We start from the raw sequence: 25,218 nt of genomic DNA on the forward strand, positions 1-25,218 counted from the left end.
GAGGGAAAAGTTTACCCCGGCCAGGGTGACCACAACAGCGTCATCTCTCAGTTAGTTATGTGTAAATAAATTGTTACATTGCAATCAAAAGCTCTATTTGTCTTGTTGTTTATGTTATTTATATAAAACATTATTTAGATGTTTGGGATGTAACTAAAGCAAAAAATAGCTGTGTTAAAGTCAGTTATGTTTGAAATGTATGCGTTTACAAAAAGCTCAATTTCTCTGTTTTTTCATCAGAAATTGGAAAATTACTCAAACTAATCTATTTTCTAATGCTGATTTCTAAAGAATGGAAAAAGATATGAACTATTTTTTTCCTGCTTAAAGAAGAGAGTCTAATCTTTCTTTTGGTGGGTTCCATGTTTATATAGCATTAGAACAGAATTTTCTGTGGGCCTTGCAAAATCAGTCAAAATCCAGTAAAACGGCCGGGAGCGAAGGGATTTGCTCCGGTGAAAATGGCTGGGAGTGAATGAGTTAAATGCTACAAATGCTAACATATTTACAATCCTCAGAGCAAATTGCTCACACATAACTCCACAAACTGTAGCTGTAAACTTAATTAAAAATGCATACACAAACATATATTAGCTGAAACAACTTACAGCCTTATGTGGGCCAAACCAGAGCGTAGCTATCCTTTATCCACGTCAGACGTCCGAGTCTGCTCAGTCATTCAAAGGGGCAGTCCAGCCAGACCCAACGCTGCCACCAGAGGGCAGTGTATCCTCCATTATTAAACAAAATACAGTGGTACCTCGAGATACGATCGTTTCGACACACGAGCTTTTCGACATCCAACGTAAAATTTGACTCAACATTTATTTCTACATCCGACAATATGCTCGAAATACGACGATTTATGATAACGACGCCGTTTCCTTGTTTTCGCGTGAGAGACGCACGGCGGATTTTCTTGTGAGAGAAATCAACATGGGTTCCAAAAATGTTAGTGCAGGTGGTGAAAAAGGTGATGCTTACCATTAAATTGAAGATGGAAATGATAAAAAAAATTTGAGCGCCGTGTGCAAATCCGTGAACTGGCCCGACACTACGGCAGTAGAATGTCTACTCTCGACGGTCCTCCTCCGACCTCAGTTCGCCAGTCTTTATAAGTTAATGTGACAATTAGTATTGTGGTAACATCGCCAAAGAAATCGTCAGGTTTCTAATTGTTTATTCCATTAACTTGTGCAACACAACACGCCGACTGTCTGCTGCAGCTGAATGAAGTAAACAAAGTGAAAGTAAAAAGTCCTATCTCATTCTGTCAGGTCAGCCATACGATGCATTCGGGTACACCATGCAAACACATTCGCCACATTAGAATCAGATTCAATACATTATTACAGGTATTATTATTATTATTATTACTGTTATTACATTATTATTCGACTGTGTAATTGCTATTTGCAATAGTATCAGCAGTATTTCTTAAGGATACAGTGTAGGTTTTTGGGCTGTGGAACATATTAATGGAATCATAATTAGGGCTGCAGCTATTGATTCTTTTAGTAGTCGATTAAGCGATAAACTAGTTAGTTCGAATAATCAAGTAATCTGATAAAGTACATAAAAAAAAATCAAAATACCTGAGCTGAGCCTCAAACGGCATTAAAAAAAAAAGATCTATGTACAACAAAAGAACAATTGGCTAACTTCCGTAATAAAAGTCCGCTAGCTTAAATGCTATAAAATGCTTTTTTTTTTTTTTCCTTTTTTTTTTTTTAACAATGAGCTTTATAAATGATTCAGACACATATTCCCACAAAAATTGGCTAAATATGCCTTAAACTAAATTACGAATGCATTAAAAAAATTAGCTCAAACAAAAACCTAGCTTATGTTGGTCTTAACAGGGAGCAGCTGGATTTGGCCATGTAAAATGAGGCAGACTAGAGGGCAGCGTATCCACCCAAATCAATAAAACTACATGTAAACACTTTCAAAACAAATCATTACAACGCCACTTTAATTAAACGAATACTCGAAGCAGCAAAATTTAAGTCGAATATTTTTTTCTGATCGAATACTCGAGTTAATCGATTAATCGTTGGAGCACTAATCATAATGCATTCTTATGGGAAAATCCTGCTCAACATACGACCATTTCGACTTACAAACAAGGTCCTGGAACGAATTAACTTCGTATGTAGAGGCACCACTGTACAAGTTTGGACATTTTTGGATAGTTATTTTGAGATTTAGGTGTACTTAAAGGGTTAATTCCGACTTGCGCGGAAATTCGGGTTACGTCGCTAGCGTAGGAACGGAACTCGAGCCTTTGGGGTTGTAGAACCAATGCCAAGGCAAAGGGCCATAAACTGAAAATAGTGAAAATAAAATGAATTTGTAAAAAATAAAATTAAAAAACGTCAATTTTTCGGCCTTTCGGTTTTTTGCCAAGTGTTTCCAATATTCGGTTTTAGGTTTCGGCCAGGAATATTGCTTTCGGTACATGCCTAGTAAAAACGTAAAAAGTATGTAAAAACGTGGTAACTCATGTAAAAAGGTTATAACGATCATCTAAAAATGTGATGACTATCATGTAAAAACGCAATACTGCACCTAAACGTTTGTAGTACCCATTTTTTAAAATGTAAAAAAAAAGGTTTTGTTTTTGACAGAGTGATGGCATTCAGAATTAATTTCCTTGTTATATCCATGTGATGTCATTTTTTTCTGCTTCCGATAGGCTAAAACAGCCTTATAGACAAGACCTAATGAGAGAGAACCAACTGTTTCTCTGGCAAACACCTAATCCATGTGTTCTAACACAATTTGTGTTGCCCATTTATTTCAAATTGTTTTTGGTTTTGATTTAAAAAAAAAAAAAAAAAAAAAAACTCCTGTTAATGGGGACGCAGTCATTCCTTTGGCGTGCGCACACAGGATGAACACATTCCCCGGGTAAGGACATAAGTCAAGTAAAAAAAAAAACATTAGGAAAAAGAAATGCACAATGCAGGGACTGTAAATCAGGATCATTTTAAACCATGAACTGAACTAAGTTGACTAGCAGCACGTGTGAGGCATGCGTGTTAGCGCTCTGGTGATGGTGACTAGTTGCGTCGAGAGGGATTATCATCATCATCGTTACTCCTCAGGCCACATACCTGCACCGACAGTGTCCGCTTTCTGCTGCTGAGTGGGTTTGAAATCATTTTCTCTGCCTAAAAAAATGAGACCACACTCTTGGTTTACATGGCGGTCGCCACATGCAAACATATTTCCATCGGCTGGGGGAAATATCTTGAGCGGAATATAAAGCTGGTGTGTCAGGGAGAATTATTAATATTGGTGTGTGAACATACAGCAAACAAAAAGTGTTGTAGGTGTGATTGCCTGTGTGCAGCGGCGCGGTAAAGCGGTAGTGTTTGCGCTCGGCGTTTAGGGAGGCGCAGATCGATGTATTTACCTGAGGCCAGTCTGGCTCTGCACATGGTCGGCGAGTCGGGGGGAGCGGCGGGCACCGTCAAGTAGTTATTCATGTCTTTGATCTAAGAAAAGACAAGGGCATTAGAAGATAATATCTGTGTGGCTTGAAATGTAACTTTGTAATGGCTGAGGAAATGCTTGACTCATGACTGCCATTGCTAGCAATAGACGCCAATCCATAACTAATCGAATGTTTTATTTCTTTCTACAGTGTGTAAAGGTTAAGTGGAAGCAATTGAATTTATTCTTTTACTGTGCATGTGTTGATATTCCAAAGACTTTCAAACACAATTTAGGAAATTACGCTAATAGTTTATGTAACTTGGGTTTATAACTGTGTACAGGGTTAACATACAAGCATTGCACTTACACATGTCTACACTTGTACACTTGATTTGGGTGCGACAGTATTTTAAAATGGTGATGCATCACGATACTTTGTATCCCAAAAGGTTATCGATATGCACCTGCTGAGAATTGGTATCATTTTAAAAAGGTGTTACTTTAGCGTCCTCTAGTGTAAATTTGTGTAAGTGCAGTGCTTGTATATTAACCCTTTACACTCTGTGCTGTACAACCGTCCTTGATTTATGTGGGTGAAAACGTCAGTCAGCAGGGCCGAAAACCAAAAGTGTTTCTTGCCATGTGGCAAAAAAAAAGCCATATGGCAAAATTTTTTTGCCACATGGCAAAAAAAAAAAAAAAAAAAAAAATACCACATGGAAAAAGAAATGCCACATGGCAGAAACATTTTGCCACATGGCAAAAAAAATAATTCCACATGGCAAAAAAAGTTTGCAAATGGGGGGGGAAAAAATGCCACATGGCAAAAATTTCTGACACATGGCAAATACCACTTTTGGTTCTCGCTGTTTCCCACGTCAGCTGTACTCTTCATAAAGACGTCATTTTTGGCCAGTATATACTGGTAGATGAATAGGAGCTCTTTCATTCAACACCAGATGGAAGCATATTCCCATCGTAACTAAATGTGTTTTCCAGTCGAAGTCCGTGTCAATGGCCTCCATCTTGCATCCGTGAAGTTTTATATCCTCTCTGTGCTGGTATAATAACTAGTGTTGCACCGATACCATTTTTTGGGCCCGATACCGATACCACTCTGTTTGAAAAAAAAAAAAAAAAAAAAAAAAAAAAAAAAAAAAAAAAAACTATATATATACACACATATATGTATTTTACTTTTTTATATATAATGATATATATACTGTATATACAAATATATATATGTACATATAAGGGATGCAACGATACAGTTAAGTCACGATTCGGTACCATTTTCGATACAATTCAATACATTTAATGCTCTGAAACAGAAAATACAACTGTTATTATTATTATTTTTATTTATTTATTTATTTATTTTTCTTCTAATAAGCATATGACAATCGACTTTCATAAACAGGACGAGTTTGAAGTACGGCGCTCTTAATTTGTCACTCATTGTTCATAAAACCATGAGTTTGCTTAGTCTCCCACGGTCTTAACCTTTCTGATCCTATCGGCGCTACAACAGCGGGCGTTAGCTGACGCATGCTAATCGTTTGTGAATGCCATGTTAGATGAGCAGCGTAATATCGCAGATATGCGTTGTAGTTTATACCCTTAATATTGGAGACGAAGGTGATAATTTGGTTTGGTAATTTCGAGACAAAGACATACAGATGTCATGCATTGGGATTTGGGAAGTTAGCTCACGTGGGGAGGACAGTACATTTGCGTTCAAGTGATGCCAGTAGATTGTATCAGCGCCCTAAATGTTGATACTCGTCGATACCGATACCAACAATTCGGGCCAGATCAGCGCCCCCTGCCGATACTGGTATCAGTATCGTTGCAACTTTGATAATAACTTTTGATCACAATTATATTGGAAATATGGCATCACAACGGCAAGGCAGAGGTAGAGGAAGGTGTAGAACACCAGGAGTACAAGCAGTAAATTATGCAGAGTCTGATGAGGAGTCTCCAGAAAGAGGGGACATGGATTCAAAGAGGAGGGAAGAGGAGTTGATAAACAATGGGATTAATCCTCTGCAAGAAGGTAATAAAATGAAAAAATATAGCCATTTATAATGAACATATTAGGGCTGTCAAACGATTAAAATTTTTAATCGAGTTAATCACAGCTTAAAAATTCATCGTAATTAATCGCAATTCAAACCACCTATAAAATATGCCATATTTTTCTGTAAATATTGTTGGAATGGAAAGATAAGACACAAGACGGATATATACATTCAACATACTGTACATAAGTACTGTATTTGTTTATTACAACAATAAATCCACAAGATGGCATTAACATTATTAACATTTTGTTAAAGCGATCCATGGATAGAAAGACTTGTAGTTCTTAAAAGATACAAGTTATAGAAATTTTATATTAAAACCCCTCTTAATGTTTTCGTTTTAATAAAATTTGTAAAATTTTCAATCAAAAAATAAACTAGTAGCTCACCGTTGTTGATGTCAATAATTACACAATGCTCATGGTGCTGAAACCCATAAAATCAGTCGCACCCAAGCGCCAGCAGAGGGCGACGAAACCCCAAAAAACACAAGTAACAAGTGGGCATGACACTGTGCTGTCATTTTAATTTGTTTGAGCGGGGCATGTGCGTTAAATGCGTCAAATATTTTAACGTGATTAATTACAAAAATGAATTAACGCCTGTTAACGCGATAATTTTGACAGCCCTAGAACATATCAAAGATTCAGTTAAATTGGATAAGAGTTGAGCCCTCCAGACCTAGCTTTAACAGGGTTAAAGCATCTGATTGGGGGCCCAACTTCACGGAGGTCTGTAGTGATGGTAACTAAACACATTTAGTAATACACAAAGTGTTGCCCGCCCCCCCCCCCCCCCCCCCCATTTTTTTTTTTTTTTTGTAATTTTTTCAGGGTCGTCCTCTTGAAGTCGTGCTGTGGTTTCTTGCAGTCGTGCAGTGGCTTCTTGCATTCGTCTTGTGAGGCCTTTGCATTCGTTTTGCGTGCATTCATGTTGTGGAAATTGGGGTTAGTGCTTTTGCCTATTTGCAATCGCGCTTTAGGAATTGGGTACTGTTTTGTGGCAGCATGCATTCGAGCCCTTCTTCTTTTGCAAAGTGTTTGGACTTTGCATTTCTAGGTTCTTAACCTGGGTAGGATTGAACCCCAGGAGCTAGGTGAGTAAGTCTAAAGGGTTCGCCGAAGGTTTAGACACACAGGGCTCTATTTTCGTACGCTGACTAAAGGCAATGTGTTGTTTTCTAGTAGGTTTTAATCTTGGTTACAGGCTTTATTCCATTTCTTTTAACTGTTAGCCCTCTCTCTAATGGAAGGAGGAACCAGTTTGCTCAGTGGAAGGTTGACTCACACTTGGCATGAGGAAGTATAACAGACCTACAGGCAACGTGGACTGCGCAGATAACAAAAAAAACCCATTTGCGTCATTTTAAGCCATAAAAATCGTAAACTCCGTGTACCTTTTTATCCAACGCCATCATTTTCTGCTTCTTGAGGAGGAATTCACCAATGTTCTCCTCATCCGGATCGGCCAATAGGGTGTGCCGGTTATAGGAGCGCAACTGAAAACAGAAAAGTTTGTATTAGTCTTGCAGAACTTAAGTTTGATCGTTAAATACAAGTTGAAAGAAAACATTTAATCTCTTTGGGACATAGTAAGCTCGAAGTTACCCTCTGCCGTGTCTTCTGAAGATTGCCCCGAAGAATCTTCCGGATCTCATCCTCCCGGGTTTTGGAGAGCTGAGGCAAAGCACGCTCCTGGGGCTTGGGGGGTTGCGGCTTCTTTGGCTGGATGTTTCTATGATGCAAAATCGCAACGTCGGGTCATAATTCTCACTTTCGGCAGCGCATCATCTTGTGTTATCGACTGTGACGAAATGGACCGGTGGACTCTCTTCCATTCAACTTTTACGTCCATTCGGTGAGAAATGACTCGACCGGTCGTAAAGAGAAGCCGGGGAACAATGTGCTACTTTATCGCGCCGTTGGAATTTGCGGCCACGAAGTCGTAACATTTTGTGGGCCACGAGGGCTGTGACTGCAAAGAAAGTACTGTATAAACAATTTTGTTGTATCGACTAGCTGAGTCTTTGATTTTGATCATCTCTCGTTTTGTTAAACTTATTTATGTGGTGGACTTCATGCCAGTTTCTCTTCAGTGTGTATGACGTACACGTAGATAGTGTCAACTCAAAAGCTTTATTCTAGAATACTGTGTTTGATTTTACTTACTGCATGGAGACAGTAGAAGGCATGGCAGAAGGCAATTTGGAACCGCCTCCACTCTCCACCAGCTCAATGGCATGCTTCATCTCCAGCTTATGGTAGAAGGCGATGAGCTGCGGCTCCTTAGAACGCTCGCCGGCGATCAGGCACTTCTTCACATACTTCTTGTTGAAGCGATTCAGTCTAAAAGTACAGCGAAACGGAAGCTTTTAGTTGCAATATACTGGAGACACTGCAATTTGTGAGTAGATGAAATATGAATATATCAAACGGATTCCCAAAATGAGTAAGTTAAAAGCCTACTTGTCCTTCCAATGATGATGACCATAATGTCCGCAGATGTCCTCAATGCCAGTCAAGAGGTGGTCAAGGAACTAAATGTAAAACAAGACAAACAAGAAGGTGAGGATACAGTAAAACGTCCAATGTTAATTAAATGTTAGACTGACTCCATGAAGTCTTTCTACGCAGTGCATATGCTCGACAGGTTCTCAATAGGGTTGAGGTCCGGGGATGATGGTGAACAGTACACACCGTGAGATTTCTTCATTAATATTTTATGTCTTTCTCAGGTTTGGGGTTGACTCTGCTTCTTTTCCAGCTTCCTCCCAAAATTCAAAAACAGGCACGCCATAATTATTGAAGATTTTAGCATTATTTTTTTCTCCGAATTTTTCATTATTACTATAAATGAAGAAATCTGATAATATTTACAACTGAGAAGTTTTATATATGTTATAATTTCAAGAATTTAGACAAGTTTAAGGTGGAGAAGGTCCTAAACAATTAATCGGTTATCAAAATAGATGTCAATTAATTTGCTAATCGATTAGTTGTAGATTAATCGACAAATTGTTGCACCTCTATTTTCCTTCCTAGTGAGCAGGACACAAAGGAGAGGAACAAACAATAACAAGTACAGTATTACATGCTTATGCTACCAAAGAACATAATGGTGCTATCGTTAGCTAATTATATTTAGCCGTGGACAACATGTGGGTGCCTGATAACAGAGGAGAACGCGGAGGGAAGGTAAAAGGAAACGTGATTAGGCAGGGTGGAGCGTAGACAATTCCAGCGATGTGAGGTGGGGAACCCAGAATTATGTGAATGACCTCTAAGTGTGGATATGCTGACATCCTATTCTATGCGACCTGATCACTAATCCTGGTACGGGCAATCTTTCTATCTGATACCCCTTTCCCACTGGCCAAAAAACCCGTGTCAACCCACTAACAATCGGCTTTTGGTGGCAGTGGGAAAGGTGCTGCGACCCGCCTCGACCCGTGTCAATCAACCCGCTAAGCGACCCGCGTTAAAATCACCTCGGTTCTGATCGTCATGCAGTGTGAAAACAAAACCCCGGGTCAACAGTCAACACCCTAATCTACGTGGTGACGTAGGCTCTTACGTACTGCATCATAACAACGTGCCAGTCGCCTACCATTTAACACGCCCCACAACCGTAGTTACGTCGATGCTCATAACAAAGCTAGTAGAAGAAGAATTCACGTCGCCTACGTTGCACAAGCAGAGTGTTGATCCTTTGCTGCATTCCATCATTTTGAGGGCAGTAAAAAGCATGAAAACGGAGAACACAAATGGAAAGGAAGCTTCCATGTTGCTCTGCATTGTTTATTTCCTTGATCTGAATGAATTGTTGACGCGCATTTTAGCACGGCTGAGGAGGGGTTGGGGGTTAGACGGGTGAAAAAAAAAGACACGGCTTTTTTTTATCAATGGGAAAGGTGCCAAATGCCAATTGCTAGTGGGTTGCATCGGCTTGGAAAAAACGCGCGTTGACCCACTAGTTTCAGTGGGAAAGGGGCACGAGTGTGTAGTGGCACCCATACGTGAACCCACTTTAACGTGTCATAACCCTGCAGAAAAGTGGATGTGCTGCACGGGGGATGCCCCAGGGCCCTGGCGGCTGGTACTGCCCCAGCCGTTCAAGGGGGGGCGGAGTGAGCGCAACTAACCCATCCTTCCGCAGCTCCGGCAATGGGGCCACAGTCCCCCGGACCATCCGTGCCTCCATTAACCAGCTCTCAGGGAAGGGATGACAACACACCACCGCCTGCCTAACATAGCCACCAGCCACCGCCGCAACTCCCTAACCAGCATGGCACACTGTGGAACCCCCATCGCACACTAGGCCCGGGGCGAGAGATGAAAGCAGAACAAAGAGAGGCCCTGCCCCAGAAAACCCGCCAAATCGAAAAGTTTGTGACCCAACTACTGCCCTATTACTGTAGCCACTTGACATGTTCTTAATAGGGTTGAGGTCTGGGTATAATGGTGAACAGTACACACCATGAGATTTCTTCACTAATTTTTTATTTTTTTTCTAAGGGGCTGTCAAACCAAGACGCAACGATTGTGTTGCGGAATGGTATCGCCTTTAAATGTTGACGGCGAATACGGAAGGCGAAGACGCAAACTTTTGGTCCCGGCCTCCAAAGCGGTCCGATTCGATTGCGAGGTCTCCTCTGCCCCCAGATAAACGGAACGCTCTCCCTCTGATGGCGTCAGCACTCGCACACATCACTTTGGGCATGCGCAGTCGCTGGTACTAAACATTCAAAACAGCAAACATGGCAGAACGTCAGCTTTAATTGACTGTTTTTATAATATTTCTAATTGAAATATATTTAATGTTCGCAAAGAAAAAAAACCGTGGACTCCATTACTTCCAATGGGCGGGTAAATTGCCTTCAGAGCTGAGGAGGTTGTTGTCAAGGAAGCGCATCATTGGCTGTCCCCTTGTAGAACTGCACTACCCATTTGGCCTGGCATGAATACTACATTGCTTTCACGCGGCATTGCGACATTGTTCGATTGGAGACAGAACTATGTAAATCCAAACAGGAAATGTGTCATATTCTCGGAGCGTCCCCATGTAAATGGCCCATAAGGTTTGTGGTTGACTCTTTCGTGAGTTTCCAGCTTCCTGCCAAGGCCCCAAAACAGGCACCTTAGGCTTAATGAAGACTTTAAATCATCTACAGGTAAGAATATCATTGTTAATGCCTGTTCGTCAATAGGTATTTCCATAACACACCCTTATCTGAACTCAACTGTTTGTTCTGGGTCATACAGTTCATTTACAGTTCATGTAACAGTACAATGGTACACTCGAACTTTCCACAGGGTGTATTTATCTGAGATTGTTTATTTTGAGTCACAACCATGATTCATCCATACATTTTTCAAACTTTCCTTTATGCCTTAACAAAATGAACCGGTTAGGTCTCTAAGTCACGCCATATTAACGGGACAATGATGTTTTCCTTGAAATATTTGGTGTTTTAATCAATTTCACATGGCTTTTCCTTAAAGTGTTGCAAATTGTGACCACCTTAATCATGCAAAACATCCTACTCAAGTCATTCTAGAACGACCAAGAGTGGATTCGTTGATACAAATCACTTTTGCAGCATATCTTTTGTTAGCATTGAGGTCCTCATTAGTCATTCCCATTCACACTCGCAAAACCACATGGTTGGATTGCTCCGATTAGCATCTTGAATATTTGTAGGGCAGGGCTGCCTTGGCTTTGTCGGACAGTGGACAGCTCAGGCAGGCAATCGGGCAGACAACGATTTCATATTCCAAAAGCTGCAGTTTTCCTACAGTACAAGGTACGGTGTAATAAAAAACAAAGCATAACATCTTTATGTGGTGACATATGACACTTCGTCCTTTTCCTTCTGCGCCTTCTTTGCGCCCACATGAGAGTGAGCCAATTCCTTTGCAAGACCCACCAAGAAGTCCACCTGTCTTTTTTGCCTTCTGGTGCATGCCTGATGACATATGCATTCATTGCTGCCATGTCAATCATAATGTAGAACATGGCGACTGGCCATCGCCGTGTTCCTCCGTGTTTAACAAAGCCAAGCGAGCCCTGGATTTGCAGCTATCCATAATGAACCCCCCCCCCCCCCCCCTTCACACCTAGGCAGCAACTCCACAGGAGTGTGTAGGGGGGTTGCATGCTTGATTGCTTGTTTGAGTGGTCTATTGTTTGACAAAGCCCAGTACTCAGTTTGGTGTCGGGGTCATTTGACACCTTTCTGGTCTTTCTTTATAGCCAGAAAAAAAAAGTTAATTTCTTCAGTGTTAATTAGGCTCAGCAGGGAACTAATTATTGAACTTGCTGGTGATTAGGGCTGCATCTATCGATTATTTTAGTCGTCGATTATTCGACGAACTAGTTAGTTCGAATAATCAAGTAATCAGATAAGGTACATGAAAAATTAAAATACCTGAGCTAAACCTCAAACGGTATACAAAAATTAATAAGGATCCATGTACAACAAAAGAACAATGGCTAACTTACATACCAAAAGTCCGCTAGCTTAAAGGCTATAAAACGCAAACGTTTTTTAGTTTTTTGTTGTTGTTGTTTTTTTAAACAATGTTCTTAAGAAATGGTTCTGACACGTATTCCCTAGGGGTGCACGATATCCATTTTTTGAAACCGATATCGATAACTTCCTGCTCCTCAAAGCCGATACCGATACGATAACCGATTATATATACACACACACACACACACACATATATACACATATATACACATATATATATATAATTTTTCAATGTATATTCACCCGAGTTTCTGAACACTTGTGAGTCAAAAATACTACTGGTGGATTCAGCATAGATTTGCCTTTGACCTAACCAGAATTTTCATGATGACATGAAGATTATACAAACACACGAACAGTTTTGACTTCAAATAAAGAGCCGAAATTTATTTTTTCAAATAAGTATAATTTGAGTCAATCACAATCAGTCAATACCATTGACTATGTGTTCCCCTGAACAATGAGCACTGAACTAAAACAAACATGAACCAAACAGGTATTGTGCTTTGTCAGCAGATAAAACATTTGGTGCAACAGGACAGGAGATTTTTGTGGTCTTGGCCCATGAAACAACTTTCTTAACCTGGCAATTATAGGACAGCAAGCCTAACAATAACCCAAAGGTCTCTCAATAACTTACTAACTTATAACTAACACTGTAAATTTGTAAAAATTGAAAAAAATTGAAAATTGATATAGTAAGGTTAATCACTCAGTGATGGAAAAATACGGCCTCTAAAACAGTAAAAAAAAACTTTGCATACTGGCAAAACAGGAGTGGAAACAAACGCACACATCCCAATCCACCGACACCGTGGCAAAAACATACAGTATATTATCGGACCGATAAATAATGTTATTGGATTTATTGGGATGACCTCATAATTCCTATTATTGGACCAATAATTATCGAACCGATAATTATCGTGCACCTCCAGTATTCCCACAAAGAAATGGCTAAATATACCTATAAACTAAATTACGAATGCATTAGAAAAATGCATTAGCTCATACAAAAACTTGGCTTACGTTGGTCTTAACATGGAACAGCTGGATTCAGCCATGTGAAATGAGGCAGACTAGAGGGCAGTGTATTTACCCAAATCAATAAAACTAAAGGCAAACACTTTCAAAATAAACCATTACAACGCCACTTTAATTAAACAAATACTCGAATCAGCAAAATTTAATTTGAATATTTTTATTCTAATCGAATACTCGAGTTAATCGATTAATCGTTGCAGCACTACTGGTGATGGATAGTAATGTAACATGAGAACTAGGGCTGCAGCTATCGAATATTTTAGTAATCGAGTAATCGACTGAAAATTATCGATTAATCGAGTAATCGGATAAAACAAATATATTTTTAGGTGAAGAGCAATTATAGATATACATGAGAAAACAAGACATTTTATCATTTTCAGTCAATCAATGTCTTTATTTTTGATGTATATTGTTGAAAACAGCCAACAATTGCATCTCAGATGTAACTAGAATTTTAAAAAATGACTAATTCACTGCTTTCACTCAAAAAACCTTTAGATCTTATTTTTAAAAAGTATATATATATATTATATATATATAAACACACCTAAAAATGCCTTTACGCTTGATAACACACATCACTTAAAAGTTAGGATTTTTTCCCACGTTTTTCAATTAAACTTCTATTTGTGTCAAGCCACTTTTAAGTTCTAGTTAAGTTTTAAGTTAGTCTAAACTGTAAGTCCTGATAGGATTTTGAGTTTTTGCACTGTTCAAAATAAATGTATGATACAGGCTGTATTGGAGCACATTAGGGACTAGTGCTACTTGGTGTTTTATCCAGCAATGACTACTGAGCTAAAATTGATAGTTAGCATTATTGAGTTTTTATTTGACACCCTCATCACTCCACAACGCTGTTATGTTAAAGCCTGTATGTAAGACACGTTAGCCACGCATCGAAAGCGGTCTTAATTATTTGAAACCTAGCCCTCCGCAGTGCTAACGTAAGGTGAGCTAGTAGTGACAGTAACGTTAATCTTATATATTAGCGTTTAGCGCGCTTTATTAGCGCTTAGCGCTCTACTGCTTTAAGATGGCGGCTGTTTGCTAACGCTGCCCAGACGCGGCCAAGTCTGTCACTGTGCATCTAGTTCAACATACATGTGATCTCTATGAGACTCATTGGACGCTACCTGCAACTAATGTAGCATGAGCGGGCTAGTATTTAGCAACGTCGGCGTCGTTTGTAGCGGTTGTCGGCTGCAGTAAGTTTTTTTTTTGCTTCTTCCTCTACGCACGTGACATCAGCGCGTTGTCCCGCATTATAAGTAGTCCGAGCAAAACGTGATGCTTAGAGCTGTCAAAATAAATGATTACTCGAGGTGAATAAAATTACTCGGATCAGTTTTTAAACTCGAGTTACTCGAGTTGCTCAAGTATTCGTTTCAGCTCTAGTGAGAACACTCAAATGATGATTTAGCTTGAATGCTCAGTTCATCATAATTGGGCACATATAAAAAAGTGTGCATGAATTGTCTGGAAATATGAGAATAGGCTGAGTGTTGACAAACTTCCTGCATTATCGCACAAGGCAAATTTGTTCAATACAATGAGTGCTTGGTGAAGAAAAATTGGGCTCTCTCATTGTTGTTATTATTGTCAGTATGGAATTTTCAGTTGGCAAATAATTTGAATTCAAGCAGTGTTGCGGTCTTTAAAAGGGGAAGAAAAGCTATTATTTGTGTTTAAGCAAAAGCAATGCTGACCCAGTTTAAATGTTTGGCTTGTGCATGTGAGTTTTCATAGTGCTTCAGGTATTGTGCAATGTAGTCGTCACGTGCATGTATATTTGCGTGTCAAACAAAAAAGAAGAAAAAAAGTCTGTTAAATAACTAGTAATGAGGCATTCATGTGAAACAAACACTTTCTGAAGGATGTTTTAAAGTGGCATGAGGAAATATCACCAATTTACCAGTAGAGGGTAGTAGTGCTCTTAACTTACCAACATACACCAAGGACCCTTTTTTGCTTCGGAGGAACACTTTTAAATGACAAAAAAATCAATTATTGCAAATATACCTGAGTGTGGATCTCCTCATTAATGGATCGCTTGGCCTCTTGTTTCTTCTTCACGGCCAGCAGGTCCACCAGCGGCTTGATGGTCATGCCCTGTGATACAAACCAACCAATTGTTCATCATCATCATTTTCAATCACTTGCGTGCGGAGGTGCAAAAACTGCAGCAAACTATGTTTAGCCCAGACCAATCCTTTTGTCTAACGAATTGACAGATTGAGCCATTCAGATGCCGTTGGTGTGCTGCTTATCGTCACCTCAGTGAGCTGATTAAACTGCCTGTCAGGTTAAGTAGAAGCGCCTGGAGTGGATAATAACTTCCATTTCCAGCGCATCCTGCAAAGGAAGCTGCACTCACATGGCGAGGATATAATCGCCTGCCTAGTTTTCTGCAACAAGTGAGGGTTTGACTAGTTTGCACTAAAAGTACCATATTTTTCGGACTAAGCCGCATTTTGGGGGGAAATTTATTTGATAAAATCCAACACCAAGAACAGACTCACCATCTTGAAAGGCAATTTACATAAAAAAATAGAATAGAGAGCATCAGGCTAAACAAGTGTACGGTCAGCTAACGTAACATAGCTTTTAATAGTTATTTCGATAACTGCATAAAAAAATGCTAACAAGTTTACCAACCATCATCTTGCGGTTTAGTGTGAAAATAACATGTGAAATGATATCAGGCGGAAAACACAAACAGGTTGAAAAAGCAGTTTCTATCCTTGCAATCACCTTTTAAACAATCATATTGTATTTTATGCCAAAAGAATTGTTGTGTTTTTTATAGAACAATATGTCTGTATGCTGCCATAGCAGTTTCATGGCGCAATATGCCCCTGGACTATTTTTTAATAGGTCCATTTTCCCTCGGAGACCCCCATTTACGGTCATATCACAACTGCTTGTTAGTCGAATTATCTATCATTTTTACCTTTGGATCATTAATTGATGTCTAATATATATAACTATTGCTTAATTAATATATATTTTTTGTTACCGTTGCATTTGCCCTGATATTTTAGATGATAAATAATCGATCCAAACAAAGAAAAATTGAGAAAAAAATTAGGGCTGTCAAACGATTAAAATTTCTAATCGAGTTAATTACAGCTTAAAAATTAATTAATCGTAAATAATCGCAATTCAAACCCTCTATAAAATATGCCGTATTTTTCTGTAAATTATTGTTGGAACGGAAAGATAAGACACAAGACGGATATATACATTCAACATACGGTACATAAGTACTGTATTTGTTTATCATAACAATAAATCAACAAGATGGCATTAACATTATTAACATTCAGTTAAAGCGATCCATGGATAGTAAGACTTGTAGTTCTTAAAAGATAAATGTTAGTAGGTTATTATATAGTATGTTAGTAAGTTATAGAAATTTTATATTAAAATCCCTCTCAATGTTTTCGTTTTAATAAAATTTGTAAAATTTTCAATCAAAAACGAACTAGTAGCTTGCCATTGTTGATGTCAATAATTACACAATGCTCGTTCATAGTGCTGAAACACACAGTCGCACCCAAGCGCCAGCAGAGGACGATAAAACGACCAAAAACACAAGTAACAAGTGCACATTACACTGTTCTGTCATTTTAATCTGTTTGAGCGGGGCATGTGCGTTAATTGCGTCAAATATTTTAACGTGATTAATTTAAAAAATTAATTAACGCCCGTTAACGCAATAATTTTGACAGCCCTAAAAAAATATATGTTTAATGTTTGTGTCTTGTGACTTTTGAATCATGCCCCTTGCTAAATGACCATGTTTAGGCTATAAAAGCCAAACAAAGCCCGACTGTGGCAATTCACAGCTGTGTCTTTACACTCGGTGATACATGCTACACGGAGTTTTTGGATTGAAACAAGGTAAGTACGTGATATATTGTTAAAATCAGTCTGTCTTAATTTCTGTGCACGTTTCATCATGCAACGAGTTACCGGAAATGTAGCGCAAGCCAAAAAAAAGACGTACATTGCAGTTGACCCCGAGCGCGAAAATTATATACAGAGCAGGCTAACTGACTAGCCTGGTATCCATTATCTTTTTGACCTGTTTGGACTGCTTATTATGGGATGATATCGATGTATTAGATACATTAGATGCTTAAATTATAAAGCCTAGGTCCTAGGCTTCGAGGCTAAACACAACAAATAGATAGTGTTATGTACTCACATTTATATGTTCACTTGTATGCATTATGTAGCCTTTTATTCCCTGCATTCACATTCTTTAATCATAATTGAAAAATTATTTAGAACGCCCACTTGCGAAAATTAAAATACTATGGTATTGGAATTTAAATTAAATTAAAATTCCTCTCTCTCAGAAGAGCCGTGCACTCTGAAAAAAACCCTCCGCAACGCCAAGTACACGGTTAGGTATCTGTCAGAGAAGCATGGCACGGCCCTGAGGTAATTGTTAGATTGCATACAACTAATAGCAACCTGAGTGTTTTCTACCACAATAATGTGTTAATAATTTTACACATGTCGCTTCAAAGTAAGTTGCACCCCCAGCCAAACTATGGGGAAAAAAATTGCGACTTATAGTCAGAAAAATACGGTAAGTAAGCAAACACCAAAACGGGAAGCAAACTCATGTTTTTTTAATTTATGATGCTGTCATTTCATCTCAAATTCAAACCCCAACATCTCACCGCAGTTTAACCTTTTTCCATCAGGTTTATCCCACATGGTTTGATGTCTACCTGCACAAAGACTGTGAAGAAGATGACGATGATGATGGTGGTGAGGAACATATTCCTTAGAGGAAAGTGTTCCTTTTTCAGCAAGAAGCCAAGGGAGAAGGCGATGGCCCCACGCAGTCCACCGTAGGCCACAATGAACTGGTCCTTGGAGGTCAGCTTGACGATACGGAACTTGTTGATGATGTACGTCAGCCCCACCACACCTGTGACGGACGCAAGAATGAACAGTTTACGAAAAAGAAATGTACAGTGCAGTGATCCCTCAATTATCACGGTTAATGGGGACCATTATTTTTAAACCTGTCCTGTTCAGCTGTTTGACACAGAGAATGGAAGTTTAAGAGTCCGGTTGGTCTGAACAGTTTTAATGTTTCACATTGAGAGCATGACATACTCCCAATGTGATCATTCAACATACCTTATTTATTATGACAAAGCAGCAAACAGGAAGGGGTTATGAAAAAGAAACACAAGAAAACAAAGAGAAAAGCAACAACAAGAAACACATTGAACGTCTACACTAACTAATAATATGTTGGTGCTATCGTCAGCTAGATGTATTTCCGGTTGACACCATTTGGGGGGGGGGGGCTGTTCAACAGGGAAAGAAGGGGGGAGGGGCTGGGGAGACAATAAGTTAAGTGATTGGGAGGGGTAGAGTGTACACAAATCAGCACTGTGATCTAGAACCCAGTAATCATGTGAATCCCTTGTGAGTGTAAGCCCGTTGACAACCGACAATACGCCGCCCCACCGCCAATCCCGGCAACAGTACCACCCATCGAGTGCACCCAATCACAACCGGCCGCACCTGAGCCCAACCAAACATGCGACAGCCAAGCAGACTGTTCTCTTTTACTAAAATATGTTTATTAGAAAAATAAAATATTGTAATTGATTTAACAATCTATAGTACATGGTTTGACCTACGGAGGGCGGCATGTTTTACGCGCGCAATGGACACTCGGAGAGATGACGCGGTTGGGCAATACTGGGAAATAGCTGTGCAGCTAGCTAGCAAAAGAAGCTAGTTTGACGACTGGCATGATTTTGTCATATTCTGCTGCTGGTCAGATTGTTTTGTTACAGAGCTGTGGGACGAGCAACCAACGTCGTACCCGCATCCAGTTCCAGCTCATCAACAGTGTCTTTAAATCAATGCTAGGGGGCTTGCCAAGATATTGACTTGCTGCCATTTTAGTTTGTATTCTTGTTCCCTTCATTGCGAGTTGCACCATGCCTTGGCTTTTCTGTTTGTCTGCCTTTCAATGCGGTTTTCCCTCGGGTTTAAAAAAAAAAAGTATTGATCCTGACATAAGGTCACAGACCTTTTTTTTGTCTCCCTTTTCACGGTCGCGTGCTTTTTTGTGTGTTCAATAAAGCCTTTTCCGCAATCCCTTTGTTATAGTTGTCTGCTTGTTTCTGCATTCACGGACCGTAACAGATTTGTTTGTTTTCCTCTGAGGACTTGTTACTGATTGCAGCTAATAGATCGATAAACAGAAATACAGAGAAATATTGTGTACCTAACACAATTCAAGCATTTTTAAGGATTTCAAGGACCCAGATGAACCCTGTGTCTAGAAACCCGAACCCTGTGTCTAGAAACCCAAGAACAAGAATGGCAGCAGTTGTAGAAAACCGAAACAGGAAAACTCACAACCGGACATGACCTCACAGTGTTTTGTGCAAACAATCCACACAATATTTTTTTTGTTGCTTTCTGTCACAACAGGTATTTCAACTCTCTAGCAAAATAATGACTCGACAAAACGACTGAGTCAGAGTGTTGTCAGTCAAGAAACATGTGACGGCATGATGCAACACGCTTAATCGCGCTTCCACTTTCTGTCTCCCGAATCTGCCACCAAAAGGAAGCACGACAGCCCCGAGTTGCCGAAGTAATATTCAGCAATGATTCCAGTCACACCCGCAGTCGCGTAATGAGGCTTTTTAGCACCTCATTACCATCATGTGCTGAAAAACATTCATCTCCCTTGAGTTTGCATACGAATAGAAAATATGGCAACACTTTCTTGGTGTTCATCCCAGAGAACTTTGAAGGAGGTAAGATATTAAAACAGTCTTAAAAAGGTATATTTTACAATATTTTTCAGGAGATGACAATATAAATGTTAGTTGTGCACAATATCCATTTTTTGAAACAGTTACAGATATCAAAAACTCCCTGCTCCTTAAAGCCGATACGGATACGATAACCGATAATATATATATAATTTTTAAATGAGTTTTTGAACACCTGTAGGTAAAAAATTCTAGTGGTGGATTCAGCATAGATTTGCCTTTGACCTAACCAGAATTTTCATGATGACATGAACATTATTATAATGAACAAAACAAAGACAAGAACAGTTTTGACTTCAAATAAAGTACCCATATTAATTTTTTTAAAAATAAATATAATTTGAGTCAATCACAGTCAATCAGTCAATTTCATTGACGAAGTGTACCTCTGTACAATGAGCACAGAACAAACCTAAACCCAACAGGTATTGTGGTCTGTCAGCAGAAAAAAACATTTGGTGCAATAGGAGAAACAACTTTCTTAACCTGGCAATTATAGGACAGCAAGCCTATCAATAACTTCCTCTCTAGCCTCTGAAGAACTTGTAAACTTAACACTGTAAAACACTTTATCACTCACTGATGGAAAAATTCAGCCTCTAGAACAGTAACAAAACTTTGCATACTGGCAAAACAGGAGTAGAAACAAACGCGCATATCCCAATCCACCGAGACCGTGCCAAAAATGTTATATATTATCAGGCCTATAAATAATGTTATCGGATTTATTGGGATGACGTCATAATTCCTATTATCGGACCAATATTTATCGTGCACCTCTAATAAATACAGTTGGGCAAATATGTATTTAGTCAACCACTAATTGTGCAAGTTCTCCCACTTGAAAATATTAGAGAGGCCTCTAACTGTCTATATGGGTAAACTTCAACCATGAGAGACAGAATTTGGAAAAAAAAAAAAAAAACAGAAAATCACATTGTTTGATTTTTAAAGAATTTATTTGCAAATCATGGTGGGAAATAAGTATTTGTTCAATACCAAAAGTTCATCTCAATTAGGGCTGCAGCTATCGAATATTTTAGTAATCGAGTAATCTGATAAAACATTTTTTTTTTAGGTAAAGAGTAATCATATAGATGAGAAAACAAGACATTTCATGTAATATTGAACCATTTTCAGTCAATCAATGTCTTTATTTTCAATGTACATTGTTGAAAACAGCCAACAATTGCATCTCAAATGTGACTAAAAAATAAGACTTAAAAAAGACTAGTTCACTGCTTTCACTCCGAATACTAATGACGCTTCATAACACACATTTAAAAGTTAGGTGTTTTTCCTTCGTGTTTCAATTGAATTTCCACTTGTGTCAGGCTATAAGTTCTAGTTAAGTTTTAAGTTAGTCTAAGCTGTAAGTCTTTATAGGATTTTGAGATTTTGCAGTGTTCAAAATAAATGCTGTGCTGTATTGGAGCACATTAGGCACCAGTGCTACTTGGTGTTTTATCCAGCAATGACGACTGAGCTAAAATTGACAGTTAGCATTATTATGTTTTTATTTTACACCCTAATCACTCTACAGCGCTGTTTTCACAGATTAAATAAAGCCTGTATGTAAGAGTGAGACACGCATCGACAGTGGTCATAATGAATAGAAACCTCGCCCTCCGCAGGCATAACATTAGTGAGCGAGTGACAGTGACGTTAATCTTATTTATGAGCGCTCAGAAGTGTACTGCTTTAAGATGGCGGCTGTTTCATTAACGCCGCCGAGTCGGTCATTTCGCATCTAGTTCTACTTACATGTGATATCTATGACACGCATCTGCTAGGCTGCTACCACCATAGCAACATGCGGGCGTAGTTTTTAGTAACGTAGGCGCAGTTTGTAACGGCTGTCGGCTGCAGTAAGGTATTTTTTTTATTGCTTCTTCCTCTACGCACGTGACGTCAGCGTGTTGTCCCGCATTAAAAGTAGTCCGGGCAAAACGTGATGCTAAGAGCTGGCAAAATTAAACGATTCCTCGAGGTGAAGAAAATTACTCAGATCAGTTTTTAAACTCGAGTTGCTCGAGTATTCGTTTCAGCTCTAATCTCAATACTTTGTTATGCACACTTTGTTGGCAATAACAGAGGCCAAACGTTTTCTGTAACTCTTCACAAGCTTTTCACACACTGTTGCTGGTATTTCGGCCCATTCCTCCATGAAGATCTCCTCTAGAGCAGTGATGTTTTGGGGCTGTTGTTGGGCAACACGGACTTTCAACTCCCTCCACAGATTTTCGATGGGGTTGAGATCCGGAGACTGGCTAGGCCACTCCAGGACCTTGAAATGCTTCTTACGAAGCCACTCCTTTGTTGCCCTGGCTGTGTGTTTGGGATCATTGTCATGCTGAAAGACCTAGCCACGTCTCATCTTCAATGCCCTTGCTGATGGAAGGACATTTTCACTCAAAATCTCTCAATACATGGCCCCATTCATTCTTTTCTTTACACAGATCAGTCGTCCTGGTCCCTTTGCAGAAAAACAGCCCCAAAGCATGATGTTTCCACCCCCATGCTTCACAGTGGGTATGGTGTTCTTCTGATGCAATTCAGTATTCTTTCTCCTCCAAACACGAGAACCTGTGTTTCTACCGAAAAGTTCTATTTTGGTTTCATCTGACCATAACACATTCTCCCAGTCCTCTTCTGGATCATCCATCTCTAGCGAACCGCAGACAGGCCTTGACGTGTACTGGCTTCAGCAGGGGGACACGTCTAGCAGTGCAGGATTTGAGTCCCTGGCGACGCATTGTGTTACTGACAGTAGCCTTTGTTACTGTGGTCCCAGCTCTCTGTAGGTCATTCACTATGTCCTCCCGTGTGGTTCTGGGATTTTTGCTCACTGTTCTTGTTATCATTTTGATGCCACGGGGTGAGATCTTGCATGGAGCCCCAGATCGAAGGAGATTATCAGTGGTCTTGTATGTCTTCCATTTTCTAATAATTGCTCCCACAGTTGATTTCTTTACACCAAGCGTTTTACCTATTGCAGATTCAGTCTTCCAGCCTGGTGCAGGTCTACAATTTTGTCTCTGGTGTCCTTCGACAGCTCTTTGGTCTTGGCTATAGTGGAGTTTGGAGTGTGACTGACTGAAGTTGTGGACAGGTGTCTTTTATTCCGACAATGAGTTAAAACAGGTGGCCTTAATACAGGTAACAAGTGGAGCCTCGTTGGACCTCGTTAAAAGAAGTTAGACCTCTTTGACAGCCAGAAATCTTGCTTGTTTGTAGGTGACCAAATACTTATTTAACATAACCCTTTCCACTCTAATTTGGAAATAAATTCTTTAAAAATCAACCAATGTGATTTTCTGTTTTTTTCCCCCACATTCTATCTCTCATGGTTGAGGTTTACCCATGTTGACAATTACAGGCCTCTCTAATCTTTTCAAGTAGGAGAACTTCCACAATTAGTGGTTGACTAAATCCTTATTTGCCCTCCAATATGAAAAGAAAACGGAGAGAAAGTTTCAGCACCGGTGGCGAGATCGCCGGAATTGGCTCGGCTACGATGAGACAAAAGAAAAAAAACATTGAGACTTACTGTGAGGTGTGCAGATCAATGCCCACATATACGGACAAGTAAGTTGGAGAAAAGTTAACGAGTAGGAAATCTATGGTATGAACACAGCGTGATAATTCATCAGATCCATACAGAGAAAATAATATCGTCATAACGATGGTGTAGCTTGAAAATCGTTAGCCATAATTGCCTTAGTCATCTCTTTGACTTCTAAACTGTTGCCACGACAACCAAGGAAGACTTCCGGAGGGCGGTAAGGGGAAGACGGGAAAGCTTACTCTAGGCACGGGGCTCTCCTGAGGGCCCGCCTCCCCCTGGAGTACCCAAGAAAAAAAATGTTCTTTTGTGTGTGTTTGTTTCCCGAAAAAATTAAAATATGTGTAAGTGGTAGGTGGAGTCGGTTTGCGTTTATTCATGTATACTGTAGTGATTATGGAATGATTATTAAATTGGAATAGCATTGTTTGCATTAGATGCATGTTTTTTTCACTGTTTTGCTGCACTTTTTATTAAATCTACCTATAAAAAAAATCCATGTTTCTTTTTCGTGATTATTGGGTTCAATAACTGACGCGTTGACCAGTGATTTTGATAGTGGGGCTAGTGAAGGCTAATTTCCCTTATTGTCTACCCCTGCTTTTTGAGTATTGAAATGGCTTCAGGGAAACCAGAGGGCGACTGAAGGGCAATCTTGCATCAAAGAAATGTACTACACAAAGTTAAAATATGCGGCGGAATCATTATTTATAGTGGCATTGAACTTTTATTTGCTCTGCACTACACCCAGACTAATATTTTCAGTTGATCTTTGAAAAATATTGGCTACACTTCAAGATAAATGCTCAGATGTTTGCAGAATTATGTGCAATTTCTGAGTAGGACCATTTTATTTGAATAAGAATTTTAATTTTATCAACATGACTTTAGGCTTTGGCGTTAAACCAGTTTTATGAATCATTTTTTAAAAATTGTGAATAATAATAAAAAAACAATTTAATAGTTTTTTGTTGTTGTTGTTTTGCCAAAAACAACCAATTATTCAAAACTGTATTCCATGAGAAAGAGTTTGATTGTTTGTGCAGTTGTTTAGGGCTGCAGCTATCGAATATTTTAGTAATCGAGTAATCGACTGAAAATTCTATCGATTAATCGAGTAATCGGATAAAACAAATATATTTTTAGGTGAAGAGCAATTATAAATATGCATGAGAAAACAAGACATTTCATCTAATTTTGAACCATTTTCAGTCAATCAATGTCTTTATTTTTGATGTATATTGTTGAAAAAAGCCAACAATTGCATCTCAGATGTAACTAGAATTAAAAAAAAAAAAAAAAAAAGACTAATTCACTGCTTTCACTCAAAAAACTTTAGATCTTATTACAAAAAAATATATATATATATCTTACCTAAAAATGCCGTTACGCTTGATAACACACATCACTTAAAAGTTTGGATTTTTTCCCACGTCTTTCAATTGAATTTCTCTTTGTGTCAAGCCATTTTTAAGTTCTAGTTAAGTTTTAAGTTAGTCTAAACTGCAAGTCCTGATAGGATTTTGAGTTTTTGCAGTGTTCAAAATAAATGTATGATACAGGCTGTATTGGAGCACATTAGCACCAGTGCTACTTGGTGTTTTATCCAGCAATCACTACTGAGCTAAAATTGATAGTTAGCATGATTAAGTTTTTATTTTACACCCTCATCACTCCACAATGCTATGTTATGTTAAAGCCTGTATGTAA

General features: G+C 39.1%; 1 protein-coding gene across 1 annotated transcript in view; it reads right to left on the reverse strand.

Moving 5' to 3' along the window:
- The window catches only part of LOC130914429 (sodium/hydrogen exchanger 1-like), a 96,615-nt gene that overhangs the window by 13,134 nt on the left and 58,263 nt on the right, over positions 1 to 25,218 (reverse strand). The window contains exons 5-11 of the mRNA XM_057833602.1: positions 17,859 to 18,061; positions 15,133 to 15,222; positions 7,997 to 8,067; positions 7,700 to 7,876; positions 7,139 to 7,265; positions 6,928 to 7,029; positions 3,422 to 3,503 (exon numbers count right to left, since the gene is read on the reverse strand). Coding sequence (XP_057689585.1) covers positions 3,422 to 3,503; positions 6,928 to 7,029; positions 7,139 to 7,265; positions 7,700 to 7,876; positions 7,997 to 8,067; positions 15,133 to 15,222; positions 17,859 to 18,061 — 852 coding nt within the window. The remainder of the gene's footprint in view (positions 1 to 3,421; positions 3,504 to 6,927; positions 7,030 to 7,138; positions 7,266 to 7,699; positions 7,877 to 7,996; positions 8,068 to 15,132; positions 15,223 to 17,858; positions 18,062 to 25,218) is intronic.

This window comes from Corythoichthys intestinalis, chromosome 4 (assembly GCF_030265065.1).
Source record: "Corythoichthys intestinalis isolate RoL2023-P3 chromosome 4, ASM3026506v1, whole genome shotgun sequence".
In the NCBI taxonomy this organism is placed as follows: domain Eukaryota; kingdom Metazoa; phylum Chordata; class Actinopteri; order Syngnathiformes; family Syngnathidae; genus Corythoichthys; species Corythoichthys intestinalis.